This window comes from Sceloporus occidentalis, unplaced genomic scaffold (genome assembly GCF_023333645.1).
Source record: "Sceloporus occidentalis isolate IW3139 unplaced genomic scaffold, rSceOcc1.0.p SCAF_3, whole genome shotgun sequence".
NCBI classification, from domain to species: Eukaryota; Metazoa; Chordata; class Lepidosauria; order Squamata; family Phrynosomatidae; genus Sceloporus; species Sceloporus occidentalis.
The window spans coordinates 6,437,508-6,463,140 of NW_028316983.1; the positions used below are offsets into that span (position 1 = coordinate 6,437,508).

Consider the following 25,633-nt stretch of genomic DNA (forward strand, 5'->3'; position numbering starts at 1 on the left):
AACTGATGACTCCACTTGCCAAATCACTTTTTAGATTAATGGGTTGTCTGCTTGGAAGCCAAGATGATTAAATTGAAGCTATTGTACTTTGTCCACATCATGAGAAGGCATGACTCATTAGACAATAATGCTAGAAAAGGTAGAAGACAGTAGAAAGAGAGGAAGATGGCATGCCAGATGGCTAGATTCAATTAGGGAAGTCATGGGCCTGAATTTATAAGACCTAAGCAGAGCAGTGGAAGACAAAGGGGGCTTGGAGATGTCTCATCTGTAGGGTTGTCAAGATTGACTCAGGGCAGCTAACAACAACAAACTATAATAGTAATTGTTGTTCACTGCCCTCAAGTCAACCTTTTAACTGTGAGCATTAAATGCTAACTGTATTAATCTGTCAGTTACGTTTATGTGCTCAGCTCTTTTCTAAATATTAAGAAAGCCCACCCAAATATTTAATAGTAGAAATTGATTATTTAGAAGGACTGTACTGAAGAAATTAGAAATTATTAAATCAAAAAAATAAATAAATCCAAATGTATAAAATTATTATTTGAATGAAAAATTCAACTTCAGTATGTGCACTTAGATTGCAAATCATGCTACTACATGTAGGGAATTTCAAGCCTTCAGTCCAGTTCTCTGCATGTCCCAAGGCATATGTGGCTAGTTGTCAAATTACTGCACTCAGATCTGTACCACTGTAGCTGATGTTCATACAGTGATAACATGATTAGTTGGGAGATTAGACCAAAGCCCCATTTCTGATCATTCCTAAATTGTCAGCAATCCATCTTTGTTAGTAAAACATAAGTGTCATCACACAACTGATTAATTAAACAGGTATTTGCCTAATGGGCGCTAAACTGATTGAAAAAGTACTACATGATGGACACCTCCCTTTTGAGAGGTCTTGTGGTTGTTTTCTTGGTTGAGGCCTTGATGTGTGCTGAAAATATTAAATACCTTCTAGCATTTTCCACACTCTGTTTTGCTGAAATGGCAAGGCTTATATAAACCTAAAGGGTTTAAATCCAGCATTCTCCTCTAAAAAACAAAAATGCATGTAAACATACCAGGCCACATCCCTTAACATCTGATGGACTACACTGGTCCATTAAGAAATTGTCAAAAGCCCTTGAGAGTCATAATAAATGACCAGAGAGCATGTTAGTTATCTGTACATTATATGCATTGTGTCTCTCCTTTCCCTTCAGAGTTTGTCCTTATTATCTCTCTCGGAATCTGAAGCAGCAAGCAGACATAATTTTTATGCCTTATAACTATTTGCTGGATCCGAAGGTATGTGGTACATTGTTTAAAATTCACATCCATTTTACTTAATATTTGTGTTTTTAGTGGAGATGCCAATCGAGGGAATATACTTTAGGAACTCATTAAACTATACAGTGCAAATTCACATATTTGTCACACGGAGGGGAAAATAAGAAAACATATGATATTTAAATCCAGAGCAGTCATGAGCACTTAGTTCTCTATAACATTTATATTTCTGGGGAAGGGAAATGATTTTATATTGTACTGTATTGTTCCTCTTCATTTGTATTCTGGTAGGAAGCTGGTGTTTTTCAAGTGCATTCACCTGGCAAGTCAGAAAAATACTGTTTTGTACATGAGTTTATATTGAAAATCACTATGCAGCATTTCTCAATATCTTTCATCTTTCCAAATATACTGAATATTCTTGGCATTGTTTAGCCCCATTGGACTACTCAAGCAAGGCAGAGTTCTGTCAGCTGCAGCTTAAGTAATCATAGAAACTTCACCAGCTAAAATTCTTCCCTGTATTATACTTAAGTAAAATTATAGGATCCCGTTTACTGTATCAAGTTTCACAATTTTAATTTAGTGGCTTTCAGGAGATGGATCACTATGTGATCTTGCTACTGGAGATATAGCACATATTCATTCTGGGTTGGGATTTGCAAAGATTCCCAAGGCCCATACTGGAAGCCTTTGGGTATATACAATGATGGGAAACACGGATTTATCCGTATCCACGCTATTCTGACAGACTGCTGTCTCACAACAGATCCTTCAGGGTAGGTTGAGATAACCAGTAATGAGGTGTCCTTTCCACACTATCTGACAATTTTCTTTCAAAAATAGAGTCGAAGAGCTCACAACTTAGACTTGAAGGGGACTGTGGTAATACTTGATGAAGCTCACAATGTGGTAAGTAAATCCGCAGCCAACTTGTCACAGTTTTTACACAATGAACAGCCTTTTAGGCCCACTTCTACACTTCAGTCCTAGTAATCTGTAAATATTTGTTCCTCCAAGAAGTACTGTGCAAGTAATATGGTTGTATTTAGACAGAATCACTGCTGTTGGTTTTGGGGGCAAACCATTTTTAGTCTGTAGATGTTTAGAGTAGGGGAAGGGGGGGAATGGTGTGATGAAGGTTTAATCTTGCCACAGATTATGTATTTATCATTCCTTTGCTGTTCGCTACTTGCACAGCTCCTGCTATCATTATTTACTTATCTGGAAGTACTATCCATTAAGGAACTTGTTCAACCTTTCGGACTGCTTGAGCTTCTGACATCATGTTTGTCAGCCTCTGCTTGACCTTATTTCAGAGAGAAGCCAAACATTGTAGGCATTTTATATATCACAAGATAAAAGGGCTTCCTTATGCCATTGAACCATCCAGCCTGGTACTTTCTATTTTGATTGCAGCATCTCTCTTGGTCATGTTTGGCTTGCCAATTTTACTGGTGCCTATAGAAGGAAAACAGAAATTTAACAGTCACATGAAAAGGGAGCCAGAGGAGGCAACTGAACAGACTATTTAAGTAGGAATGTAGAGAAAGATCTGAACTTTTTCCAGTGCTGTATGGCAACATCCTGTGGAATCCTGGGATTTGCATTTTAGGGAGTGGCATTTAAAATTTGCAGTCAGAGAGCTCTTGGGCTTCACAAAACTACATGGCTGTTAAAGTGGAATATAACACTATAACATTATAGTATGATAAGGATCTTACTCTTTTGCCAAATAGGCTGCTGAAGGTGCCATTTTACATTATGCCTGCCTTCATTGCCATCCAAAGGCACTTGTGTGTGTGTTTTGTTCTATAGGTATGCATGTATATTTAGATAGTATATCTTCTGTCGAGGACTAAATACAGTCAGCCCTTCTTGTAGGCCCATTTGCTATCTGCAGATTTGAGCATACGCGGATGGCAAATTGGGAAGTTGTCCCCAATGGCGGTGCGTGTGCACGCGTGCTGCCATTGGGAACAACTTCCCTCTCCTCTCTTCACTTCCCTCCTCCCTTCTCTCCCTCCCTGCCTCCCTCCCCTCCCTCCCTCTTACTTACCTTGAAGGCCTCTGCTCGCTGCTCTGCCGCAGTGGTGGCGGCAGAGGCCAAGCCCTGGCCTCCTCGCTGCCACTGTGGAAGGGCCCGATGGCGGTGCTGGAGGCCTTTTGGCCCCGAACAGCACCGCCACCGGGCCTTTTCTGCGGCGGCGGTGAGGAGGCAGAGCCGCCACGCCAGAGGCCTTCAAGGCCTCCGGCCTCCTCGCAGCCTCTGCCGCCGCGGAAGGGCCGGATACCGGTGTTGGAGGCCAAGAGGCCCCCAGCACCAACACCTGCCCCTTCCGCGGCGGCGGCGGTGACAAGGAGGCTGGGTGACGGTGCAGGAGGCCTTGAAGGTCTCTGGCACTGCTGCCCTCTGCGCCTCCTCTTCAAAAGGAAAGGCGCGGAGGCAGCAAAGAAGAGGCGTGGAGGGCAGCAGCGCCAGAGGCCTTCAAGGCCTCCCGCACCATCATCCAGCCTCCTTGTCACTGCGGAAGGGGCGGGTGTCATTGCTGGGGGCCTGTTGGCCTCCAACACCAGTATCCGGCCCTTCCGCAGCGGCAGAGGCCTCAAGGAGGCTGGATGCCGGTGCTGGAGGCCTTGAAGGCCTCCGGCGCAGCGGCTCTGCCTCCTCACTGTCGCCGCAGGAAAGGCCCAGTGGCGGTGCTGTTCAGGGCCAAGAGCCCTCCCGCACCGCCATCGGGCCATTCCATGGTGGCGGCGAGGAGGCCGGGGCTTGGCTGCCACCGCCACCCAGCTTTTCCCGCGGTGGCAGTGGTGGCGAAGAGGCCAAGCAGCTGTGCCGGAGGCCTCCCAGGCCCAACAGGTAAGTAAGAGGGAGGGAAGGGAGGAGAGGAGGGGAGACCAAGGACTTTTGTTCCCAATCCGTTGGGAACAAATGCGATTTGAACATACACGGATTTTGGTATACGCGGGGGGGGTTCCGGAATGGATCCCCGCGTATACCAAGGGCCCACTGTACCATAAAGGCACCAGATCTCATCTGATCTTGGAAGCTAAGCAGGTTCAGCCCTGCTTAGAACATGTATGAGAGACCAACAACAAACACCAGGTGTTGCAGGCTTTATTTCATAGGAAGGAACTGGGAAAACCGCCTCTGAGTATTCATTGTCTAAAAACCCCCGATGAAATTCATGGAGTCATCATAAGTTGACAGGCAAGCTGAAGGCACATACACACATCTCCTCTCCTTGTTATTTTTATTTTATGTTCATATAGCTATACATTCAGGGGTAGCTGTGTTGGCCATTTAACAAATCCAAACAAAAATCCATCAGCGTTACCTTTATTGGCCAACCAAAATGCACAATATATTTGTTGCAAGCTTTCAAAGCTCTATGGGTTTCTTCATCAGGCAAGATGTTACAAACCAAACAGGAGAAACAAACAATTGGACATGTTAGTCAGATGCGTGCATGTTGTTTCATTCCTTAGTAAAGATGGTATGCTGTGAGATACTGCATTGTAGTTGCAACAGGGGAACCATGAAGAGTAGCCTGTGGACTGAGACCTCCAACCAAGGTAAAACATTTCAATTCTTCTTGAATTTGCACTGAATTCCTATGTTTTACCTCTACACCACCAAAATGTTCCTGATGCAAAAACATGGAGACGTCTTAAGGAATCCATTGTTCTTTGCCTACAAAGAGGTCTATGACCCCACTGGTATGAAGACATATTGGATTGCAAAAGATGGGTTCCTGTTGAGATGTAAATGGACTTTAAATTTCCTGGACTTTGAAAATCTCCCCATTGCTGCATGGCCAGAAGGAAGAGCTTGGCTGCAAAAGATATCCTCCCCAGCATACCATCTTTACTAAGGACTGAAACAACATGCAGGCATCTGACTAACATCTACAATTGTTTCCCCTCCTCCCCCTGTTTGGTTTGTAACTTCATACAGCTATGTATGTTGTGAGTATAACTACTAATCTATCCATTAGAATGTACTAAGAACATATTGGCAGCTCTTCTGCTGAATCAAAAGGTTAACTCATCTTTTCTGTGCTGGTACCAGATATCAACTATTGATCTGGAATGTTTGGTCGCCTTCCACTCAGGTGAAAGGGCTCACCACAACTAGGGAGAGGTCTTGATTGATATCTCCCTTGTGGATAGGTCTCAAATGTGATCAAAACCAGAATGAGCTGTAGAGAACATAATGAGGAAAAGTTTAAAGATTCAGATTTTTGCTTTAAACTGAGCGTAGCAATTCAGCTGCTTAGAGTGCATTCATGGGTTTTCCTTATGCAATATAACAAAATATCAGTGAAAACTCTTCCCAACAAAAAATCTTAGTACAGCAGAGATATATATATATATATATATATATATATTTTTTTTTTTTTTTCTCTGAAGTGTTTGTTTTGGTTGCTGATAGCACTGAATACTAGAGAAGACAATGGTTTAAAATTGGCTTGAAATGGAAGAAACTATTGCTTACAAGGGTTGCTTACTTCCCTTTTCATTTATAACTTTTATACCATTGTGCAAAGTGTGTATAGCTGATACTGCTGATATTCTAAAATACTATATTGCTTTGTGTCTGCATACTTAGGAAAGGCTGTGTGAAGAGTTAGCATCATTTGATTTGACTCCTTACGACTTGGCTTCAGCAGTGGATGCCATCAATATTGTGTTGGAAGAACAAGCCAGAAAAGTTCAGCAGAATGAATTCCACTCTGAGTTCAATATGGAGTATGCCAGCTCAGGTAGATTGTTTTAATCCATCAATAACATCTAGAGCGAACAGTTCCATGGCTGCATGCTTTTAGAATTATGCTGTGGTACTGCATTCAGGCTTCAGAAAGCTGAGTTTCATTGCTAAGCAGTTGATAAATCAATAATACTGAATAGAATCTCTTTGGCACATCTCCTATTTAAGCACCAACAGAGGGAAAGGAAATTGTACTAGACTATGGAATTAGATGTGGGTTGTTTGTGTTCTGGTGTTTGCTTGGGGAGTTTTAGAGTGTATTCATGGAGTTCCCTGGAGAAAAAATTGCATATACAGGAAGTCCCTGCTTATCTGATGGGTTAGGGACTGGAGGACTGTCAGAATGTTGAGGTGGTTGAAAAGTGAAACCTGGGATTTTTTGGCTTGCAAATTGATTTTGGCCACCAAAAAACATAAATAACATACCATATATCACTTTTGAATGCGGGGACAGGTCCACTGTTTCTGTAGGACAGCCTTGGGACTGTGTGTGGGTGAACAGTCCCAAGCTAGCTTCATAGACAAGAAGAACTGATGAAAGAGTGAACCTCTCATCAAATTAATGGAAATAATTTGTAAGCATCGAAAGAGTGAGCCATCAAAAAGCAAGGTCTTGAAAAGCAGAGATGTCCTGTACTCTGAACAAGTACTCTGAACAAGGCAAGGACAACATAATGCAACTTATAATCAAATGGGTGGAAGACCTTCATAGTTCTCATGTCTAATGCTGAATTTTTGTGACTTTTTTTTTTTTTTTTAATTTGGCTTGGAAAGTGGGTCCAGGAGAGGAATGAAGAAGAGACATCAGTATGAAATGAAAAAAGAATAACAGAACCCTCCCTCCCTTTCTGCTCTATTTTAGCCCAGTTTGCTCTCCTCCCACCCTTTCTGCTCATGTTCACAGGGATAAGACAATGCAAAAGAAATGCAATAAATAGGCAAGGCAGATTCCTCATCTCTGTCCAGTGCTTCCCAATCCCCTTGTATCAAGATACTTGCCTTGTTCTCCCTGTTGCTTCATAGAATCAGAGTTGGGAGAGACCTCAAAGGCCATCCAGTACAACCCCATTCTGCCATGCAGGAACTCACAATCAAAGCCCCTCCCAACAGGTGGCCATCCAGTCTCTGTTTAAAAAGCCCCAAAGACAGAGACTCTACCACGCTCCAAGGCAGTGTGTTCCTTTATCGAACAGGTCTTAACGTTTTCCTAATATTGAGGATGAAACTCTTGTAATTTGAGCCCACTGTTCCATGTTCTAGTCTCTGGAGCAGCAGAAAAGCTTGCTCCATTTTGAACATGACATCCCTTCAAATATTTAAACAGGGCTGTCATATCACCTTTAAACCTTCTCTTCTCCAGGCAAAACATACCCAGCTCCTGAACTCGCTCCTCATAGCAGCTGTACTTGCCGTGACCTTATTGTCATTCTGTGGCCTACACTCATAGATACTTTCAGAGTTCATAATTTATTGGAGCACATAAACCTTCTAGAGGAGGAAACCTCCCATTGTTTGTGCAATCCTTCTCAGCTACTCTTTTTTCCTGTGAGGAAGAGATAAAGGAAGATGCATGCTCTAAGTGACCTTCCTTGGTGATGCCAGGAACCACTGTGAACTAATTCTTACCACAAAAAGTTCTTCTTAATGTTAAGGTGGAATCTCTTATTCTTGTAATTTGTATCCATTGATTCCCATTCTAGTTGCTGAAGCAGCAGAAGGCATCTTTTACATGACATCCTTTCAGTTACAGTAGAGTCTCGATTATCCGACGTAAACTGGCGGTCCCATAGGTCGGATAGCCGAAAATGTTGGATAATCCGGAGGGTCATAGGAAAAGCCTTGAATCACTATGAACAGCCTAGCAATCACTATGAAAAGCCTTCCAATCATTATAAAAATACAAATTGCAAAAATTTTTTTGCTTGGAGCCCTTTCCGGCTGGGGGTGTGGCAAAGGCTCCAAGCCACGCCCACTGACCTATCTGATGTTGGATAATCCGGAATGTCGGATTACTGAGAGTCAGATAATCGAGACTCTACTGTATTTAAAGGTGGCTATTGCATCAGTGCTCAGTCTTCTCTTCTCATTCCTAGTTCCTTAAGATGTTCCTCATAGGACTTATTTTCCCAGACTTTTCACCCTCTCTGGTGGACACCCTGCTCTGGACACATTCCAGCTTGTCAACATCCTTCTTGAATATGTGCCCAATATTGGACACAGATTTCAGATGAGGTCTGACCGAAGCAGAATAGAAGGGCCCTACTACTTCCCTTTCACTTTGATATATATGCATGAAGAGATGAGAAAACATTGATGGGACCTGTCTTGAAATTAGTGTGACTAAAAGTTTACGTTCTTTCTTATACAGAACTAAACATGGAACTTGAAGACATAGCAAAGATAAAGAGTAAGTGCCATTATTAACAACACCTTGTTTCCATACAGTTGTTCTTTAAGAAAGCTCAGATATTAGTCATTTTCAGTTGGGCCAAGAGGAGTATGTAACAAATATTTCTTCCTTTTATGAATATGTTCAAAATGTTGTCCTTAATTTGCCAACTGATGTGATTATTTTGCCTTGTTGTTGTAAATGAAATGTTTGTCAACATGTACAATAACTGAAAAATGAAATGAATTGAACATTATAAAAAACAAAAAATGAAGGTATTTGGGTGGGTTATTTGTTCACTTTTTTTGTTCACTTCTCTCTTTATTTGGTGGGTGTTGGGAGAAGGATGCACACCATTCTTGTACAAAAGGATGCTTAATCATTTAGCTTGCTTGAAACTTCCATGGCAGATAAGAAATGTCAGTGAATTTAATGACAACCTGTTGACTACTGAGGGTGCTTCATGTTTATGTATCCTGAGCTGGAGAGCTACTGTTCATTTGCATGTTTTAATTGCCTGTAAATTTAATTTGCATATCATTTTTATAATCCTGGCAGATGGTAAACCACTGGTTGACTTTGGTTCTAGTTTGCGAACAGTGTTTTTATTAAGGAAATGTTACGCATAAATAAAAACATCTTGTAACAAAACTTGAAGAAAGTTCTCCTGTGACACATTATGAGCATATGGAGGTTGGGCTTTATGTTGCTTGCTTCTGAAACCTGCACTCTTATTTTTTTCCAAAAAAAATAAAATAAAAATTAAATTGACATCTTCTTCATCTATCACAGCTAAACATTTTCCCCTCTCATAAAACTATAGATTAGATGAGATTTTTCAAATCCTGACTAGCCTGTTAGACACACACAAAGACTTACCATACATATTTTCCACTCCTGGTCTGCATTTACTACTTTGCCCATTTCAAGAATACTCTAGTGCATAAGGCAGATCAGGGAATAGGGATTCAGCCTGTGCTAGATGGGGTTACACCCACCCAGAAATCTTAGGTTTGCAGCTTGGGTGTGCTGGATTCAGATCTGAGCCTGGATGCGCAGGATTCAGCTATGGCCAGGAGCACATTTGCATAGTTAAAACTAGTGCATTAGCTGTGCCCGTTTTTGAGAAGTTGGATGTGGTTACAGTGACACATGCCTTGATTACATCCCATTTGGACTAATGTATTGGACTCTTTGTGGGCCTGCCTTTGGAAACTATTCAGAAACTTTAGTGGGTCCAAAATGCTGCATCCATGCTGTTGTCTGGGACTGGCTACAGGGATCATGTGATGAAACAGCTCCACTGGCTACCAGTCTATTTCTGGGCAGAATTCAAAGTGCTGGTTTTGACCTTTAAAGTCCTACACAGCTTGGGTCCAGACTATTTGAAGGACAGTATCTCCCTGTACAAGCCAGTCCAAGTGTTAAGATCAGCAGAGGAGGGCTTACTCTCACTTCCACCACCTTGACAGGCATGGTTGGTGAGGATTCGGGAGACAGCCTTCTTGGTGGCTGCTCCCAGACTGTGGAACTTCTTGCCACTGGATGTCAAATCGGCCCCCTACTTTGACAGAGGCTGAAAACATTCTTAATTAGGCAGGTCTTTAGTGTGTAAATCTTACTCATGTAGTATGTGTGTAATTGGTGTACTGTTTTTAATGCTTTGATATTTTTAACATTTTAATGTTTTTAATTGAAATAGTTTTAATGATTTATTTTTAACTGTTAGGTTTTAATATTAGTATTTTTATAACTTTTGTAATTCATGTTTTATCTGTATCTTTTTTAAATTATTGTAATCCACCTTGAATCCCATTTTGGGAGAAACACATAAGATTTGGATGGTAGTTTATTTTATTAGTCTCTTTTTTGCCTCTGGAAAAAGAATTTACCCTGTATATTCAACAAGGAAGCCTCCAGATAGTCTGCTATATGAATGTGGCAGCGTGGCCTATTTAGTCTGTTTCCAGACTTGGTGGATCTTTAGTTTAGAAAGAGCCATGTATTACTAGGAAGACTTTGAGAGGAGGCCTTCGTTTCAATTGGGCCTGAAGAGTAGGTTTAGCCTGGAGAAGAGATGGTTAAGAGCTGATATGATAGGCCTGTTTAAATATTTGCAGGGGTATCATACTGAGGATGAAGTTTGTTTTCTGTAGCTCCAGAGAATAGGAGTTGAAGCAAGGGATTTAAACTACAGGAAAAGAGATTCCACCTAAATGTTAAGAAGAACTTCCTGATAGTGAAGGTTGTTTGACATTGGAACACACACCCTTGGAAGCTGGTGGAGTCTCTTTCTTTGGAGGTTTTTAAAGAGATGCTGGATGGCCATCTGTTGGGAGTGCTTTAATTATGTATTCCTGCATGGCAGGGGGTTGGACTGCACGGCCCTTGTGGTCTCTTCCAACTCTGTGATTCTAAGATTCACGTCTTCTCAGCAATACTACTAACCACTACTACACTGTGTACTTCTCTTTTTATTTCTTTGCTTTACAGGGATTCTTCTTCAGTTGGAAGACACGATTGATGCTGTAGAGTTACCAGCAGATGGAACTGGCCTTACTAAGGAGGGAAGGTATGTTTCACAAGGAGCAATGTCTGTTCCAAACAGATGTTCTTTATATTTGTGTATTTGTTTGTAGACATAAAATTGCCAAGTGCTGTGTGTTTTTAACATGACATGGAAGAGTTGGTCCAAAAGGGTGTTCTTGAGACTCTTGAGCGTAACTCATATGTATAAGAAATCAATATTTTACAGAATTATTGAATGATAGAGTTGGAAGTGGCTACAAGGACTACCTAATCCAACCTACTGACATGTAGGAATACATAGTTTTATGCAGCTGAAGGATTATTCCATGCAGCAAGAAAGAGGGTCAAATTTACAGGACTGAAGAGATCCTTGTTTAGCCTCGTTGAATTACCTTGGGCCTGACATTATAAAGAGTCTATGCACTATAGTGCTTGGACTAGCACTGGTGGGAAACCATACTCAGATCCCTACTCAGCCAGAAGCTAGATTGGTGGGTGACCTAATCACTATACATTATCTTAGCTTATCTCTGGTTATGTGAGGATGTTCTAAGCAAGGAATGTGTATGGCATCTTTGACTTCCTTGGAGGAAAGCAGCAATATAATTTTTATAAATAAAATAACCTATCTAATATGAAGATTTCCTGGGAAGATAAAGTGGTAGTACTGGTGGGTGAATAAGCACACCATTGGGAAAGAAAGGGTTGGATAATAATTCAGTAAAATCAAGTGAATCCCTTGGCTTTCATCAAGCTACCCCATTTCATCTTCTTGATATGAGAAGAATTTTAACCCTTGTGCACCAGGATGGATCCTTTTACTTTTCCAATCATGCTTTGTTGCAGAGTCTACACAGGACTAGATCTGTAGTGTAGGTCTTCAGTAATGCAGTCACCTGCTTGGTTAAAACCAAAGACAAGATGCTAATGGTAGGTGGAAAGCTAATGGTAAATGCTAATAGTAGATTTCTGGTGCAGTCTCCATGCCACCGAGAAGAGGAGACAGTGGGCTTCTGGGATAGTAAGTAAAGATTCTTAACTGTGTTTCTTCTTGAATTTACAGCTACATATTTGATCTATTTGCTAAGGCCCAGCTCACATTCCAAACCCAGAGTTCTATTCTTGAGTCGCTGGAACAAATTATACAGTATTTAGCAGGCCGTAAGTATATGCATTATCCTTAGTAAAAATTATATATGTGGGATAATTTGGGAACAAATAGAGCATTATATTGTACAATTGTACTGGAAATGGTAGAAAATCCTGTAACGAAAGGGCAGTTGTGATCTTTCAGATGTTGGGCTGTTACTCACCTTTTGCTGTGCTAGTAAGGGCAAAAGGAAGTTGCAGTCCAGCAACACAAAGAGGAGCAGACTTGCACATCCTTGCTCGGAAGATTTGTCTACATTTGGAGTTCATTCAGTGTTGTTGTTGGTGGCTAAAGAGGTATCCGTGTCCTTCATCAACATTTTTGGTATTGCCATTATTGTTATTACTATTATTACTGTTACATTTATTTATATCCTACCTTTTTTCAATTTAGAATTCAGGTCACTTACAGCAGTTACAACAAACAGAGTTAAAAATTAACAGCATACAAACGTTAAAAGGCAATTAAACAATCATAAAATTTGAAGCCAGTTAAAACAATTAAAACAACAACAAATAAAAGTCCAGCACATTATACAAGACCTGTTTCCCTTGAAAAATAACATCTCAAAGGATGGCAGGAATAAAAAGCTTTTTACTTGCTTGCAGAAAGATAATAGGAGGGTGTCTGTCTAGCCTCTCCAGGAATGGAGTTTGAAAGCCTGGGAGCAGCCACCGAGAACTCTTCCATATTCCCACCTGATGTGCCTGTAAAGGGTATCAGGACAGAGAGCATCCCACCTCCAGAAGATGGGCAAGTTCATATGAGAGAGTGCAGCCCTTCAGATAATCTCCACTGGAACCGGTCCAGATTACTAGTTCTGGCCATTCCCCCTTATACATGTGCCCAGAAATTGATATCTGTGGAAGAGGCCATCTTGTACTTCTCCTGTGGGAGCAAAATATTATGTTGTGAGGATGTGTTCATCATTCAGGGAGGGAAAATTTCCATCAAGTCTAAAACTAGCAACAGTTAAACCGTTGCTTAAAAAACCCTCCTTGGACCCCCTGGTGAGGAATAACTACAGACTGGTCTCATTGTTGCCATTTCTAGGTAAGGTGATCGAGAGAGCAGTCGCCGTCCAACTCCAAGCAGTCTTGGATGAAACCGATTATCTGGACCCATTTCAAACTGGCTTTAGAGCGGGTTATGGAGTTGAGACTGCCATGGTCGCCTTAGTCGATGATCTCCGTCTGGGCATCAGCAGGGGAAGTGTGACCCTGTTGATGCTTTTGGACATCTCAGTGGCTTTCGATACCATTGACCATGGTATCCTTCTGGAACGCCTGAGAGAGCTGGGCATTGGGGGCACTGCGCTCCAATGGTTCCATTCCTACGTCTTGGGCAGATTCCAGATGGTGCTGTTGGGGGACACTTGCTCCTCTAAGAGGGAACTGACATCTGGTGTCTCTCAGGGAGCTATTTTGTCCCCCACTTTGTTTAACATTTACATGAAACTGCTGGGAGAGATCATCCGGAGACACGGGGCGCGGTGTTATCAGTACGCTGATGACACCCAGATATGCTTCTCTGTGTCCCTGACAGATGCAGTGACTAAGGATGGCGTCTCTCCTCTGAATGCCTGCCTGGAGTCGGTAATGGGCTGGATGAGGGAAAACAAACTCAGCCTGAATCCAGAGAAAACGGAAGTACTGGTGATAGGTCCCCCAGGCCTTAGAAAGGAAATTTATCCACCTGTCCTGAATGGGGTCACACTTCCCCTGAAAGACGAAGTTCGCAGTTTAGGAGTACTTCTGGACTCATCTCTGCAGTTGACATCTCAAGTAGATGCAATGGTCAGAAGTGCTTGCTATCAACTTCGGTTGATATGCCAACTGCGGCCCTTTCTGGGCCAAAGGGACCTTGAAACTGTGGTATGGTAACCTCTCGATTAGATTTCTGTAATGTGCTCTACATGGGGCTACCCTTGTACCAAGTCCGGAAACTTCAATTAGTACAAAATATGGCAGCCAGATTGGTCACTGGTGTTTCCAGGTTTGACCATATAACGCCTATCTTGAAAGATCTTCACTGGCTGCCCATTCGCTTCCGAGCGCAATACAAGATGTTGGTCACTACCTATAAAGCCCTACATGGCTTGGGCCTGAGTTACTTGAGGGACTGCATCTCCCCATATGATCCGCCCCGCACACTCAGAACATCTGGGAAGAACTTACTGGTAATTCTACCTTCCAAATATGTTGCCACATCCCAGATGGCCTTTTTAATGGTGGCCCCACGGATGTGGAATGATCTACCTGAGGAGCTCCGTCTGACAACCCCCTTAGAAACATTCAAAAAGAGGCTTAAAACTCTTCTTTTTTGTCAAGCCTTCCCCCCTGAAGAATGAAGTTGTCTACCCTGTTGCCATCAATTCCCTGCTTACCCTTGAAGGCGAATGATTGTGCTTAGAGTTCTGTAATTGTATGGTTTTAATTGTCTGTATACCGCTTTGATCTGTAGAAAAGCGGTATATAAATAAAATTCATCATCATCATTATTATTATTATTATGTGGTAGAGGGCCTTCTCAGATGTGGCAACCTGGCTGTGGAAAACATCCCCCACCAGAGACCTAGTTAGTATGCTACTGTTGATCTCATTTAAGCCTCAAGTTAAAACATGGCTTTGCATTAAAAAACCTTTGGGGCCTAGTAACTACCCAATGCATATACATATGGGATTTTCATATATGTATTGATATCAAGCCACTTTATGCTTGCTCACATAAAAGCACATTTTAAATTGATTTTATTGTACACCGCCCTGAAATCTTTAAACATAGGGTAGGATATAAACATTTTCATAAGTAAATAAATACATTCCCCCATTGATTAAAGGATATTTTGTAATATCTTTGACATTGGACATATTTGTACATATTTTTCCTCTGCTGAATTCATCATAGGTTTTTCAAATGGAGAGATTTTAAGGCAAGATACATGCTATTCTATTAGAAGTTTTGGGAATAGTGAAATTGATATCTCTGTATGAAAATGTGATTCCAACAATTTTCTTTTCCATTCCAAATCAATACATGCTAAAAGATTGTAATACTCATCTCTTTCTCCTCTCTTCTCCTTTTCCCTCTCTCTTTCTCTCTAGGTACTAGGATATTCACCAACACTGCTGGGTTGCATAAATTTACAGACATAATACAGGTAAACATCTGTCGGCTCTGCATTTATAGTTGATACAGGCTGCAAATGCTCTTGATACAGAATTACAAACTCAATGCTAGTAAATCAAGATGCTCCTCCATGGAATCCTGGAAATACCATTGTGAGGCACATTAGGTTAATGTGGGACAAGATGATTCTTAGAAACTGGGATGGTTAAAAACAAAAAGATCCATTACACTCAAACTTTTAGCATATTCAAGTGTAAAGCATAGTAGGCCTGAGTTCACAAGGAGCTCTTTTTGGGTAGGATGAGCATGCATATGTGTACATATTCATATGGTAATGCAGTAGAATACATTTAGAGAGTGTAAAGATACTGTCTATAATTAAGTGAAGCTGTTTTGTGTTTTCAAATTTTTTCCAACCTATGGAAACCCTAAGATAGGTATATATGATAATTAGCTTCTTTTGTGTGCTATCAAGTCATTTCCAACTTACGGTGAACCTATCACAGGGTTTTCTTGTCTAGGTTTGCTAAGACTGGGATGGTTAAAACCCTGGTCTCCAGGTTCATAGTCTAACTCTCAAACCACTACACCACACATAGAGTTGGAAGAGACCACAAGGGCCATCCAGTCCAACTCCCTGCCATGCAGGAAATTTCAATCAAAGCATCCCCGACAGATGGCCATCCAGCCTCTGGCTCCCTCCTTGGAGGTCTTCAAACAAAGGCTGGATGGCCATCTGTCGGCAATGCTTTGATCTGGATTTCCTGCATGGCAGGAGGTTGGACTGGATGGCCCTTGTGGTCTCTTCCAACTCTATGATTCTATGAAAGACCTCTAAGGAAAGAGACTCCATTACACTCTGAGGGAGTGTGTTCCATTGTCGAACAGCCCTTACTGTCAGGAAGTTCCTCCTAATGTTGAGGTGTAATCTCTTTTCCTTTAGCTTGCATCAGTTGTTCCGGGTCCCATTCTCTGGAGCAGCAGAAAACAAGCTTGCTCCCTCCTCAATATGTCATCCCTTCAAATATTTAAACAGGGCTATCATATCACCTCTGAACCTTGTCTTCTCCAGGCTAAACATCCCCAGCTCCCTAAGTCATTCCTCATAGGACATGGTTTCCAGACCCTTCATCGTTTTAGTCGCCCTCCTCTGGACATGCTCCAGTTTCTTAACATCCTTTTTGAATTGTTGTGCCCTGAGCTGGACACAATATTCCAGATGGGGCCTGACCAATGCAGAATACAGTGGCACTACTACTTCCCTTGATCTAGACAAAATCTGTACATTGTTCTACGGTAAGACCTTGCGGGCTCTTCATAAGAAAGTTGCTCTTAAGCCATTTTTAATTCCTCTAACTTATTTTGTTCCTTAAAACATTAAAGAAAAGTATGGAAACACTGTTTTGTTCCAGTATTTTTAAAAAAATCATCCTCAGTTTACTAACATTCTGGTCTAAAACTGCTACAGAATAATACCTCTTGATAGAACGAAATGCCAGTCGATGCAAATGAATTGTTTGATGCAAAGTATTAGAAGTGAATCTTGGACATTTTCCTAATGAGAAGAAAAATCTAAAAGCATCTTCTTCCAGACATGCCAGTAGTCATGCAGTGTAATGTGTCAATAAATAAATAAATCATAATAATCCAAACAAATTTTGGTACCCTAAGTGTAGTTCTTTTAAATACCACCAGGTGGAGGTGACTTTCTAAGCTGCAATTAATACACTGCATTTCAAAAAAGCAGTATCTGATAGAAGGACTATAGTGTTTAATCAGTAGAAAACCTTTTGCCTGTCTAAAACTAAACAATTAGTTGGCCAGATAGCTTCTTATTTTATAATTTTAAAAATTATAAGTACTATGCATAGCAAGCACTGCCTTAAGAGAGAATCCGTCTAAGATAAGTGCCTTCTGCAACACATACACATATCATCTAAAAGCAAAGTACAGTGGGACCCACTGTCCATGGGCTTCCCATCCATGGATTTGAGCTTCCATGAATGGCAAGCCCCATTGTCCCCCATTGTTCACTCAGCCACACCACTGGCCACATGTATGTCATGCTGCCATTAGGACAGCGGGACTTGAGGTCCAACTTTTTTTTGTATCTGTGGGGTGGGGGTGGTCCAGAATGGATTCCCCCATGGATTCGAAGGTCCAACTATATTTCTAAAATAACTGTTATGATTAACGCATATGCAAATGCATGTATAATCAACTAATATTCTCTAACTGATCAGCATAGATTTGTCATTGACTGACAATCCTAGAGAATAGGAATTCCATGAGTGAGTGCTATTTCTAAATTGCTGCACCTCTGCAGATACCTGTAGAATGAAGAAGTTGTGATGACAGAAGATTCTTTGTGTTTCTAATCAAGATTTTTATTTGGCACGTCTTAGTTTACTCCATTAAACCATGCTCACTTCATCATCAGCTGACTCTCCCTACTCTCAAAGCTTTGTTATTACTTTCATCTTTATTATGCTGAAGGCATCAAAAATATGATACACCTTGGTTATCTTACTTGGTAGTCTTGTTGGACTTTTCCCACTTTTAATTACCATTTTTATTTGCTTCCTGTTTGTCTAGACTGTCTTTAGCTTTGGACCATCCGAAGGAACATCTAGCTCAACATCAAGCTGTTCAGTATCAAAATATTATAAGGTTTGTGACATTCAGAGTGATGGAAAGTCAAAGGAAGGATTAACATTAAGGTTTGAGTAACCTTATAAGCGAAACTGTTTTGCTTTTAAGAAAATGAGGGCTACATGAGTTCAGTGTTCCTAAATTTAGTAGTGTTATCTTTTTTTGATTATGAGATATTGAGAAAATCTGGTTTATAAATTCACAGATTTCTTAAATTTATTCCTTTCCTTGCTTGAATTGGATATCACCACTTATATTGCTCTAATAACTCATGGTCATCAGAAATGGAAGCTCTCCAGTTGTGGTTGTGAGTTGATGCATGTAGCAGAGGTGTTCTTTTACTTCATACTCATCAGTGTCATTTGTCTAGGTGCACATCCATCCAGATATGAGTAATCAGAAAAAGAAGCAGAGGTCTGACCTGTGGAATTCATCTGTAACTAGAAAGCAAGGTAAGTGTGTTGAGGGGCTGCTCAGTTTATGCCAGCTACAGTACAACTAAAATCTTACTGTACAAAAGTTAAAAAAACAGTTCTGTTACACATAAAAAATTAAAATAAAAAGATCTTAAATGTACCCAGAGTCCCATGGTTAAACAAGAAAATACAGTTCAGAGACTTCTTTCTAGCAAAGGCAATATAAAATGATCAACAGCTCAGAGTAAAACCAAATTAAATATATGGGTTTGTCCATTTTCTTATTGCCAGGAAAAAGCAATTATTTCATAGAGGAGGCTTTCAGGACAAAATTCTCCTCTAAAACAACGTGCATGCTTCCAGTATGATTTGTTTTATAATGAAATGGGAGGAAGGAGAGGGATAAAAAAAAGCAGCCAGCCCCCCCCCCCCCCACACTGCTGACAGCCAGCATTGGCCCACCCCTGCTCTCAAAGATGTTAAAGGGAAAGTTTATTTTTGCTTGATCAGAAGAGCAAGACTTCAAAATTTCATTTGCCAGGAAAGGCCTTGTCAGAATCTCAAGGTGCGACTCCAGATGGTGTAGCTAGTTAGCTATAAAACCTTCTCCTGCTTAGCTGTAAAGCCATTCCCCCATGGGTTGTTTTGTCTATAAGCAACCTCTGAGGAGAGCAAAATCGTGGTCAACCCTGGAGATGTTTGTAAAGCCCTCTGCTTTTCACACAATGATAAGAGCCAATTTATCCCATGGCCAAGCTGTTCTGCAGCTTAAATTAACTTGACCAGTGTGTGTTCCCACCTTATGATAGTGCAGCTTGTTAGATCTCTCACCTGTACATGTGCACAGTGACCACAAAGAAGAAAGACTGTCTGCTTACTTGTGCCAGAAGGCTTTTTTAAAATGTCCATCTGTTCAGAAGTCCCACAGCTACTCTCCTCCTGTAGTATCCATCACTTGCTGAACTTCAATTCCCAGGACCCTATCCCATATAGCCAATGGTGAGGGATGCTGGGAGTTACAGTCCAACAACATATAGTGGCTACATATATTTATGTGTGATTTCTCTGAGTTTGTAACATTGTCCAAAGAACTGAATGCTGAACCAGTGTTGAGTTGTGGGATTTCCCACTTGAGGATAAGGGTTGGAATGCTCTCTATCACTCTACAGATTTCCAAAATATTGGTCTGTACAAAACTCTTGTGTTGTACATACAACCAGTCAGGTAAGCACCCTGTACTTTAACAATGTTTTAAATATGTAAGAGGTTTTTTTTACTGCACATCCCATTAACAACATTTGTAACACAGCACAATCACAGCCCCAATTTCTTTTTACATGACTGCTTCTCAGCAGTGTAGATTGAGAAGTTGGTGAGATGGCCAGTGGATATTTGGTAGTTGACAATAGCTTATGGTGTAGTACTCAGAACTGCAGAAGAGCTCTCTTAACTTTTTGCCTTGATGTCTTGTTTGATACAGGAAATGTCCTGAGCTATTGGTGTTTCAGCCCTGGATACAGCATGCATGAGCTGGTTCGTCAGGGAGTCCGGACAATCATTCTGACAAGTGGGACGCTCTCCCCTGTTTCTTCTTTTGCTATGGAAATGCAGATGTAAGTCTCTTACAACTGGGTTGTAGCCTAGTATAGTACAACTTCTTTTTCTGATTTTAATGAAATAATTAAAATTTAGTTTAAATATTAATAATAATAATAATAATAATGAATTATTTATATCCCACCCAATCACAGGACATCCGGGGCTGATTACAACAATAAAAATTACAATTAAAAATGCAAACAGATTCAAAATAATCCCTTTCCCAACCCCCATCTCTGTGCTAAAACAAACAATATTAATAAACAATATAAAATGAAAAGAAGTGTGAAATTTTCAGTTTTACATTCATTGAAGAAACAAGATTTCTTCACCATTATTTTTATGTTTGCCTGATAGTAACTAGGATATTGACGCATCAGAGGCCAGTCTAATTACATATACAGTCATCCCTCCATATTTGCGGCTTTGATATTCGCGAATTTCATTATTCACGGATTTGATTAATATGTTCTCCCTAGGAATCTCTAAGTCCTTCAGTGCAACTCTGTGGTCAACTTGAACTAAAAGCTGTACTGAAAGACCTAAAGATTCCTAGAGAGAATACTCTACTAGGCGTTTGTAGCTCCTCCAGCACAGTTCTATAGTCAGTGTCTGTCAGATGTTGACCACAGAGTTGCACTGGAGGACCTAGAGATTCCTAGAGAAGTGTCCTCTCAGGTAAAAACATGATGTTTTTGTTATTTGTGGTTTTTCCATATTGATGTGGCGAATATGAAGGGACAAGTGTAGTAGCACCATCAGGAAAGATTGTTTTTCTTTTGTCACCTTAATTGGCACAGGTGAGTACTGGCACAAAGTTGCAAGTGTGGAACAAGTGATTCACATTCAGTATTTTAACGCCTGAGATCCATTTCAATTGGGAGTGCATATTGACTGAGGTAGTAATGAATTATATATTATATTCATGTGTGTTCAGACTGACAGATATTTCTTGAACCTGCTATTAATCTGCTATAGTACAGGCTAGGGCTCATTGAATTGTGGCTAATTGCCAATTCTTTGGGTTGATGAGAGGACAAAGCCAAACATTTTGGTGAAAGAAGGGAATCCACATATCTTGGGTTTCTCCTAAAATTGCCCAGAGACAGGCAGGATGTATCATGAGTTTTGAATGAAAGCTTTATGACTTCGCCATTTGTCCCTGGTCAGTTAATTTCTTCCTTGTGCCCAGAGCAGAACTTCTTTCCTTTGCTTCTTCTTCTTCTTTGCAGTTCACTTTATACTTCATCTCCAGTTGGGGGTCGGTAATCTGCCTGATATGTCTGGACAAATTTATCTCTGTGTGGGTAACTCTATTCTGGTTACACTACTGTTATTCTGGTTGAGTGGAAGTAAAATGTAGGCATCCCAATCTCTCTTAGTACTTACTTCAAATTCATATTACTAAGAGTAGAACATTGGTCTCTGACTGATAAATTGTTTTAAAGCATGAAACATACTTGGTTGGAATTACAACAAAGTTGTCCTCCTTCCAGGTAAAGAGTTGTGGTATGAAAGCTATTCATATAACCAAGATAGCAAGTACATGGCTCCTGACAGCTGCTCCGAGTAAGAGTCTGTGTACATCTGATCTGAGAAGTTCAAATTATTACAGTGTCTAATGTCTAGAGAGCCTGTGTGGTGTAGTGCTTTGAGTGCTAGACTAGGACTCTGGGAGACCAGGATTCGAATCCCTGTTCGGCCATGTAAATCCTCTGGGTGATCTTGAGCAAATCAACTCTCTCAGCCTAGGAGGATGGCAATGAAAATCTCTGAAGAAATGTTGCTGAGATAACCTCAAAATGGGTTTGACATAGGGTCACCATAAGTCAAAAATGACTCAGCAGACCTTAGCTTCCCTTGCCTCCTTCAGTCTCTTCTGCCTGCAGGGTTTTTAAAGCAGAGCAGACGGGTCGGGGTGGTGGATGGTGAGTGCTGGTCTCTAGGAGCCTCCAGGCCTCAGCTTCTCTTGCCTCTTTTGGTAATGCCTGCAAAATTAAGATGTTGATAATATTTCAGTGTCTTTTTTGGGTTCTTTAGACCATTCCCAGTTTGTTTGGAAAACCCGCATGTTATTGATAAGCACCAGATATGGGTGGGGATAATTCCTAAAGGACCTGATGGAGGCCTGCTGAGTTCCACCTATGAAAAAAGGTAATTCCTTCCTGTTTAATACACACACACACACACCTAACTAAAGAGAGAATTACTTCCACTTTTAAGAATACTAATGTATTGCATGAAACACATACCACCAATCCTACATTTCTGGGTTGTGAGCACACAATGGCAGTATTAAAAGGTAATACAAAGCATTGATTTGTTGTTATGACAGGGTGTTGTGGTGAGCTTTTTCTTGCTGAAAAACTGTTGAAGTCAAGCAACAGATGACAGCAAGAAACCTTTTCATTTTCTTTACAGTCCTCCCTCCGTTCTCACGGACTTAGGATCCGTGCCCTTCAATTATCTGTGGGAGGGGGGCAAATGGAGGGAGTTAAAATGGTGTGTGTGCCCATGGTAGATGTTTGCATGACCCCGCGGGAGCGTGCCTCCATTCAAGCCAATAGGACTTGAATATGCACATTTTTTATTGTTGCAGTCCAGAACAGATCCCTTGTGAAAAAAGAGGGGCAACTGTGTTTATTAAAAGGAGATGTTAGCAAGCATGTATAAACTGATGAATCTGTCAGTGTCAGATTTACATTTTTTCTTTGAGGTTGTCCTATTTCTACATTAGTCTAAGAATTATTTTAATAGTTTATATGAACGTATAGGCATTTTTGTGTGCTTTATCTCTAATCTGTTCATTTTCTGTACAATGGTACCCCGGGATACGAATTGATCGCGTTACGAAATTTCCGGGGTACGAAAAAGTTAGATTGAAAAAAACTGTTCCGGGTTACGAAAGATTTTTCGGGTTACGAAATTCATTTCGGCGCGAAATTTAAATCCGAAGCGCGGCTAGCGGCTTTCCAGCGCTAACGGAAAGCCTTTTCGGGTTGCGAAATGTATCGGGTTACGAACGGCGCCGCGGAACGAATTAATTTCGTAACCCGAGGTAGCACTGTATTTAATTCTGCATAATGCATACACTTATACAAACAATTTTCCGTAATATATTATTGTACATTATTTTGACATTTACACCTTTTCCCCAATATTTGTCTACATTTCTGATTGGAGAACTGCATCACAGAATTTGGAGCAGTATGTATTTGAAATGATAACTTCTTTCAATCCACATAGTCTTTGAAAGTGCAAAATTAAAAAAATAAACATTAAAATACAGACCGAACAAATTTCTCCCACATCCATAATTATTACTGCTCTTTGACTTTGTATGAATAAAATGAAAACAGTACTGTATGTTAGAATGAACCGGTATGTAGACAGATCTTGTGGCACCTTTGAGACTAACTAAAGAAAGAAGTTGACAGCATGAGCTTTCCTAGACTTAAGTCTACTTCCTCAGATGCATTTGCGGCCAGAAGATGACAGTTATGGAGGGAGGAGTCTCTTCTTCCAGGCTAGCCCTGGTGGAGCTGGACCTGCCTGGTTAACTCCCTTGCAGGCTGGAAGATGACAGTTATGGAGGGAGGAGCCTCTTCTTCCAGGCTAGCCCTGGTGGAGCCGGGCCTGCCTGGTCAACTCCCTCATAGGCCGGAAGATGACAGTTATGGAAGGAGGAGCCTCTTCTTCCAGGCTAGCCCTGGAAGTCATGTCTTCTCATGATGTATCCAAAGCATGACAGCCTCAGTTTCGTCATCTTGGCTTCCAGAAAGAATTCAGGCTTGATGAGTTATAGGGCCCATTCATCTACTGTATCCTCAGCTCTCTCTTCTAGCATCACATCTTGAATGAGTTGATTTTCTTAATGTAATAATCTAGGAATGCTTCTTTTGAAAAGTCACAATGTTAATCATTGCTGCTTAATGTTAATATGTGAAGGGCTGAACAGAATACAAAAATGGAATGAGTTGGAATCATAATTTAAAGAGTCACTCCCAGATTATTTCAGTATCTTCCTCAATGGAAGTGAATTTAAACCGGCACGCCATTTCATCCCCTGCTAACATACTGCTGATAGAGGAGTGTTCTCCAAGTGCAACTCATGCTTGAGAACACATTAGGAACTAGTAGTAAATGATAACTGCACATTAATGGCTTTGCATGTAGCATTTTGCCTGTTGTTGATTCGAGCCTGTTTGTTTTATGGAATATAGAAAAGATGGATTTATTTCTGATTTTAAAAAATCTTATAATCTGTACAGTGGGATCTCGGTATCTGTAGGGGATCCATTCGGGACTCCCCCCCCCCATGGGTAGCAAATTCTTTGGATGCTCAAGTCCCATTGTCCCCAATGGCGACATGTGCATGTGACCCCACCACCACTAGGAACAACAGGACTTCAGCTGAAGTTGTATTGTCCCTAATGAATTCCTGTTGTCCCTAATGGTGATGTGGTCACATGTGCACATCACCACTGGGGACAATGAGGACTGTCACTAATGGCAGTGCAGCCACATGCATACACTGCCATTGGGGACAATGCAGGCTTCCCGTTTGTGGTTGCTGAAATCCACAGATGGCAAGTCTGTGGATATTTAGGTCCCACTGTACTATGTACTAGGTAGACAAGATTGTAATTAGAGCAAAAATCTGAATATCAGAGTTGGAGTGGATTCTGGAGAAGATGGTAGAGGAACTCAAGCTAAAATGTTCCTTGGAGAGGATCTTCTATAAACAATTATTTAGGTGGAGGGCTTGACAGAAGAGAAATAGACTTTTCCAAGTATGGAGTGCAGAATGTAATGGAGTCATGAGCCCAATGAGAGAAACACAGGCAAAAAGATTAAACAGTAGATGAACGTGTAATAAAGTTAGCTTTTGCAATTTTTCATATAATAATATTGTGTCTCTGAAGTGAAAGATCAAGTAGCCATTCTGTAGAAGACAATTAAGATGGTTCTTCTTAAGAGATATGCCAGGCATTACATTCATTTCCCCTTGCCTTGTTTAGTTAGTGAAATGACCCTGGTTTATAATGCTTTTTTAATTTTCAAACAAGCCTTCTGATAAAGATGGGGAAGTATGTTCTGAGAAGTTGCAAGGACCTATCTATTCAGTGAATCAGTCTTGGCGAGAAGATTGGAAAAACAGGGGAAGGGAAGTCAGTAATTATGATAATTATGACTAACAGTAAAGTATGATGAATTTAGTTCCATTAGTGATGGTAATGCAGGTCACTAGGCAATTGTAAATACTTCCCAAGAAGGGTATTGATTTTTATTTTTATTATTATTTTGGTTTGGTTTTCATTTGCAGATTTTCACCAGAATGTCTCTCTTCTCTTGGGAAAACAATAGGTAAGACAGAAAGTTGTCTTTCTGTAATTCATTGCAAAAGTCTACAGCAGTGGTTCCCAAACTTTTATTCTCCAGATGTTTTGGAGTTCAGTTCCCAGAATTTCCAACTATTGACCAAGCTGACTAGGGCTTCTGGGAGATGATGCTCACAATACCTGGATAAAAGTTTAGGAACCACTGGTCTGCAGGAACTCAGGCAGACAGGAGCTAAAGCAATTGAATTGGCAAGGACTCAGGATAAAGCTATAAGAGAAATTAAGAAGATTATGGATCACCATTGTATGACATCAAACAACAAGACTGTTGCAAATTTAGTATTGAGATCTAACTGATTTCTTAAATATAGGGCA

The 25,633-nt window shown here is 40.8% G+C and overlaps 1 protein-coding gene across 5 annotated transcripts in view; it reads left to right on the plus strand.

The window, feature by feature from the left end:
* RTEL1 (regulator of telomere elongation helicase 1) overlaps positions 1-25,633 on the plus strand; it is a 92,996-nt gene that overhangs the window by 21,935 nt on the left and 45,428 nt on the right. For all 5 annotated transcript variants that reach the window (XM_089513531.1, XM_089513534.1, XM_089513535.1 and 2 more), the window contains exons 8-19: positions 1,212-1,296; positions 2,125-2,190; positions 5,894-6,047; positions 8,421-8,459; positions 10,935-11,013; positions 12,034-12,131; positions 15,225-15,280; positions 17,845-17,919; positions 18,272-18,353; positions 19,798-19,930; positions 21,957-22,070; positions 25,243-25,283. In XM_089513531.1, coding sequence (XP_089369657.1) covers positions 1,212-1,296; positions 2,125-2,190; positions 5,894-6,047; positions 8,421-8,459; positions 10,935-11,013; positions 12,034-12,131; positions 15,225-15,280; positions 17,845-17,919; positions 18,272-18,353; positions 19,798-19,930; positions 21,957-22,070; positions 25,243-25,283 — 1,022 coding nt within the window. The remainder of the gene's footprint in view (positions 1-1,211; positions 1,297-2,124; positions 2,191-5,893; positions 6,048-8,420; positions 8,460-10,934; positions 11,014-12,033; positions 12,132-15,224; positions 15,281-17,844; positions 17,920-18,271; positions 18,354-19,797; positions 19,931-21,956; positions 22,071-25,242; positions 25,284-25,633) is intronic.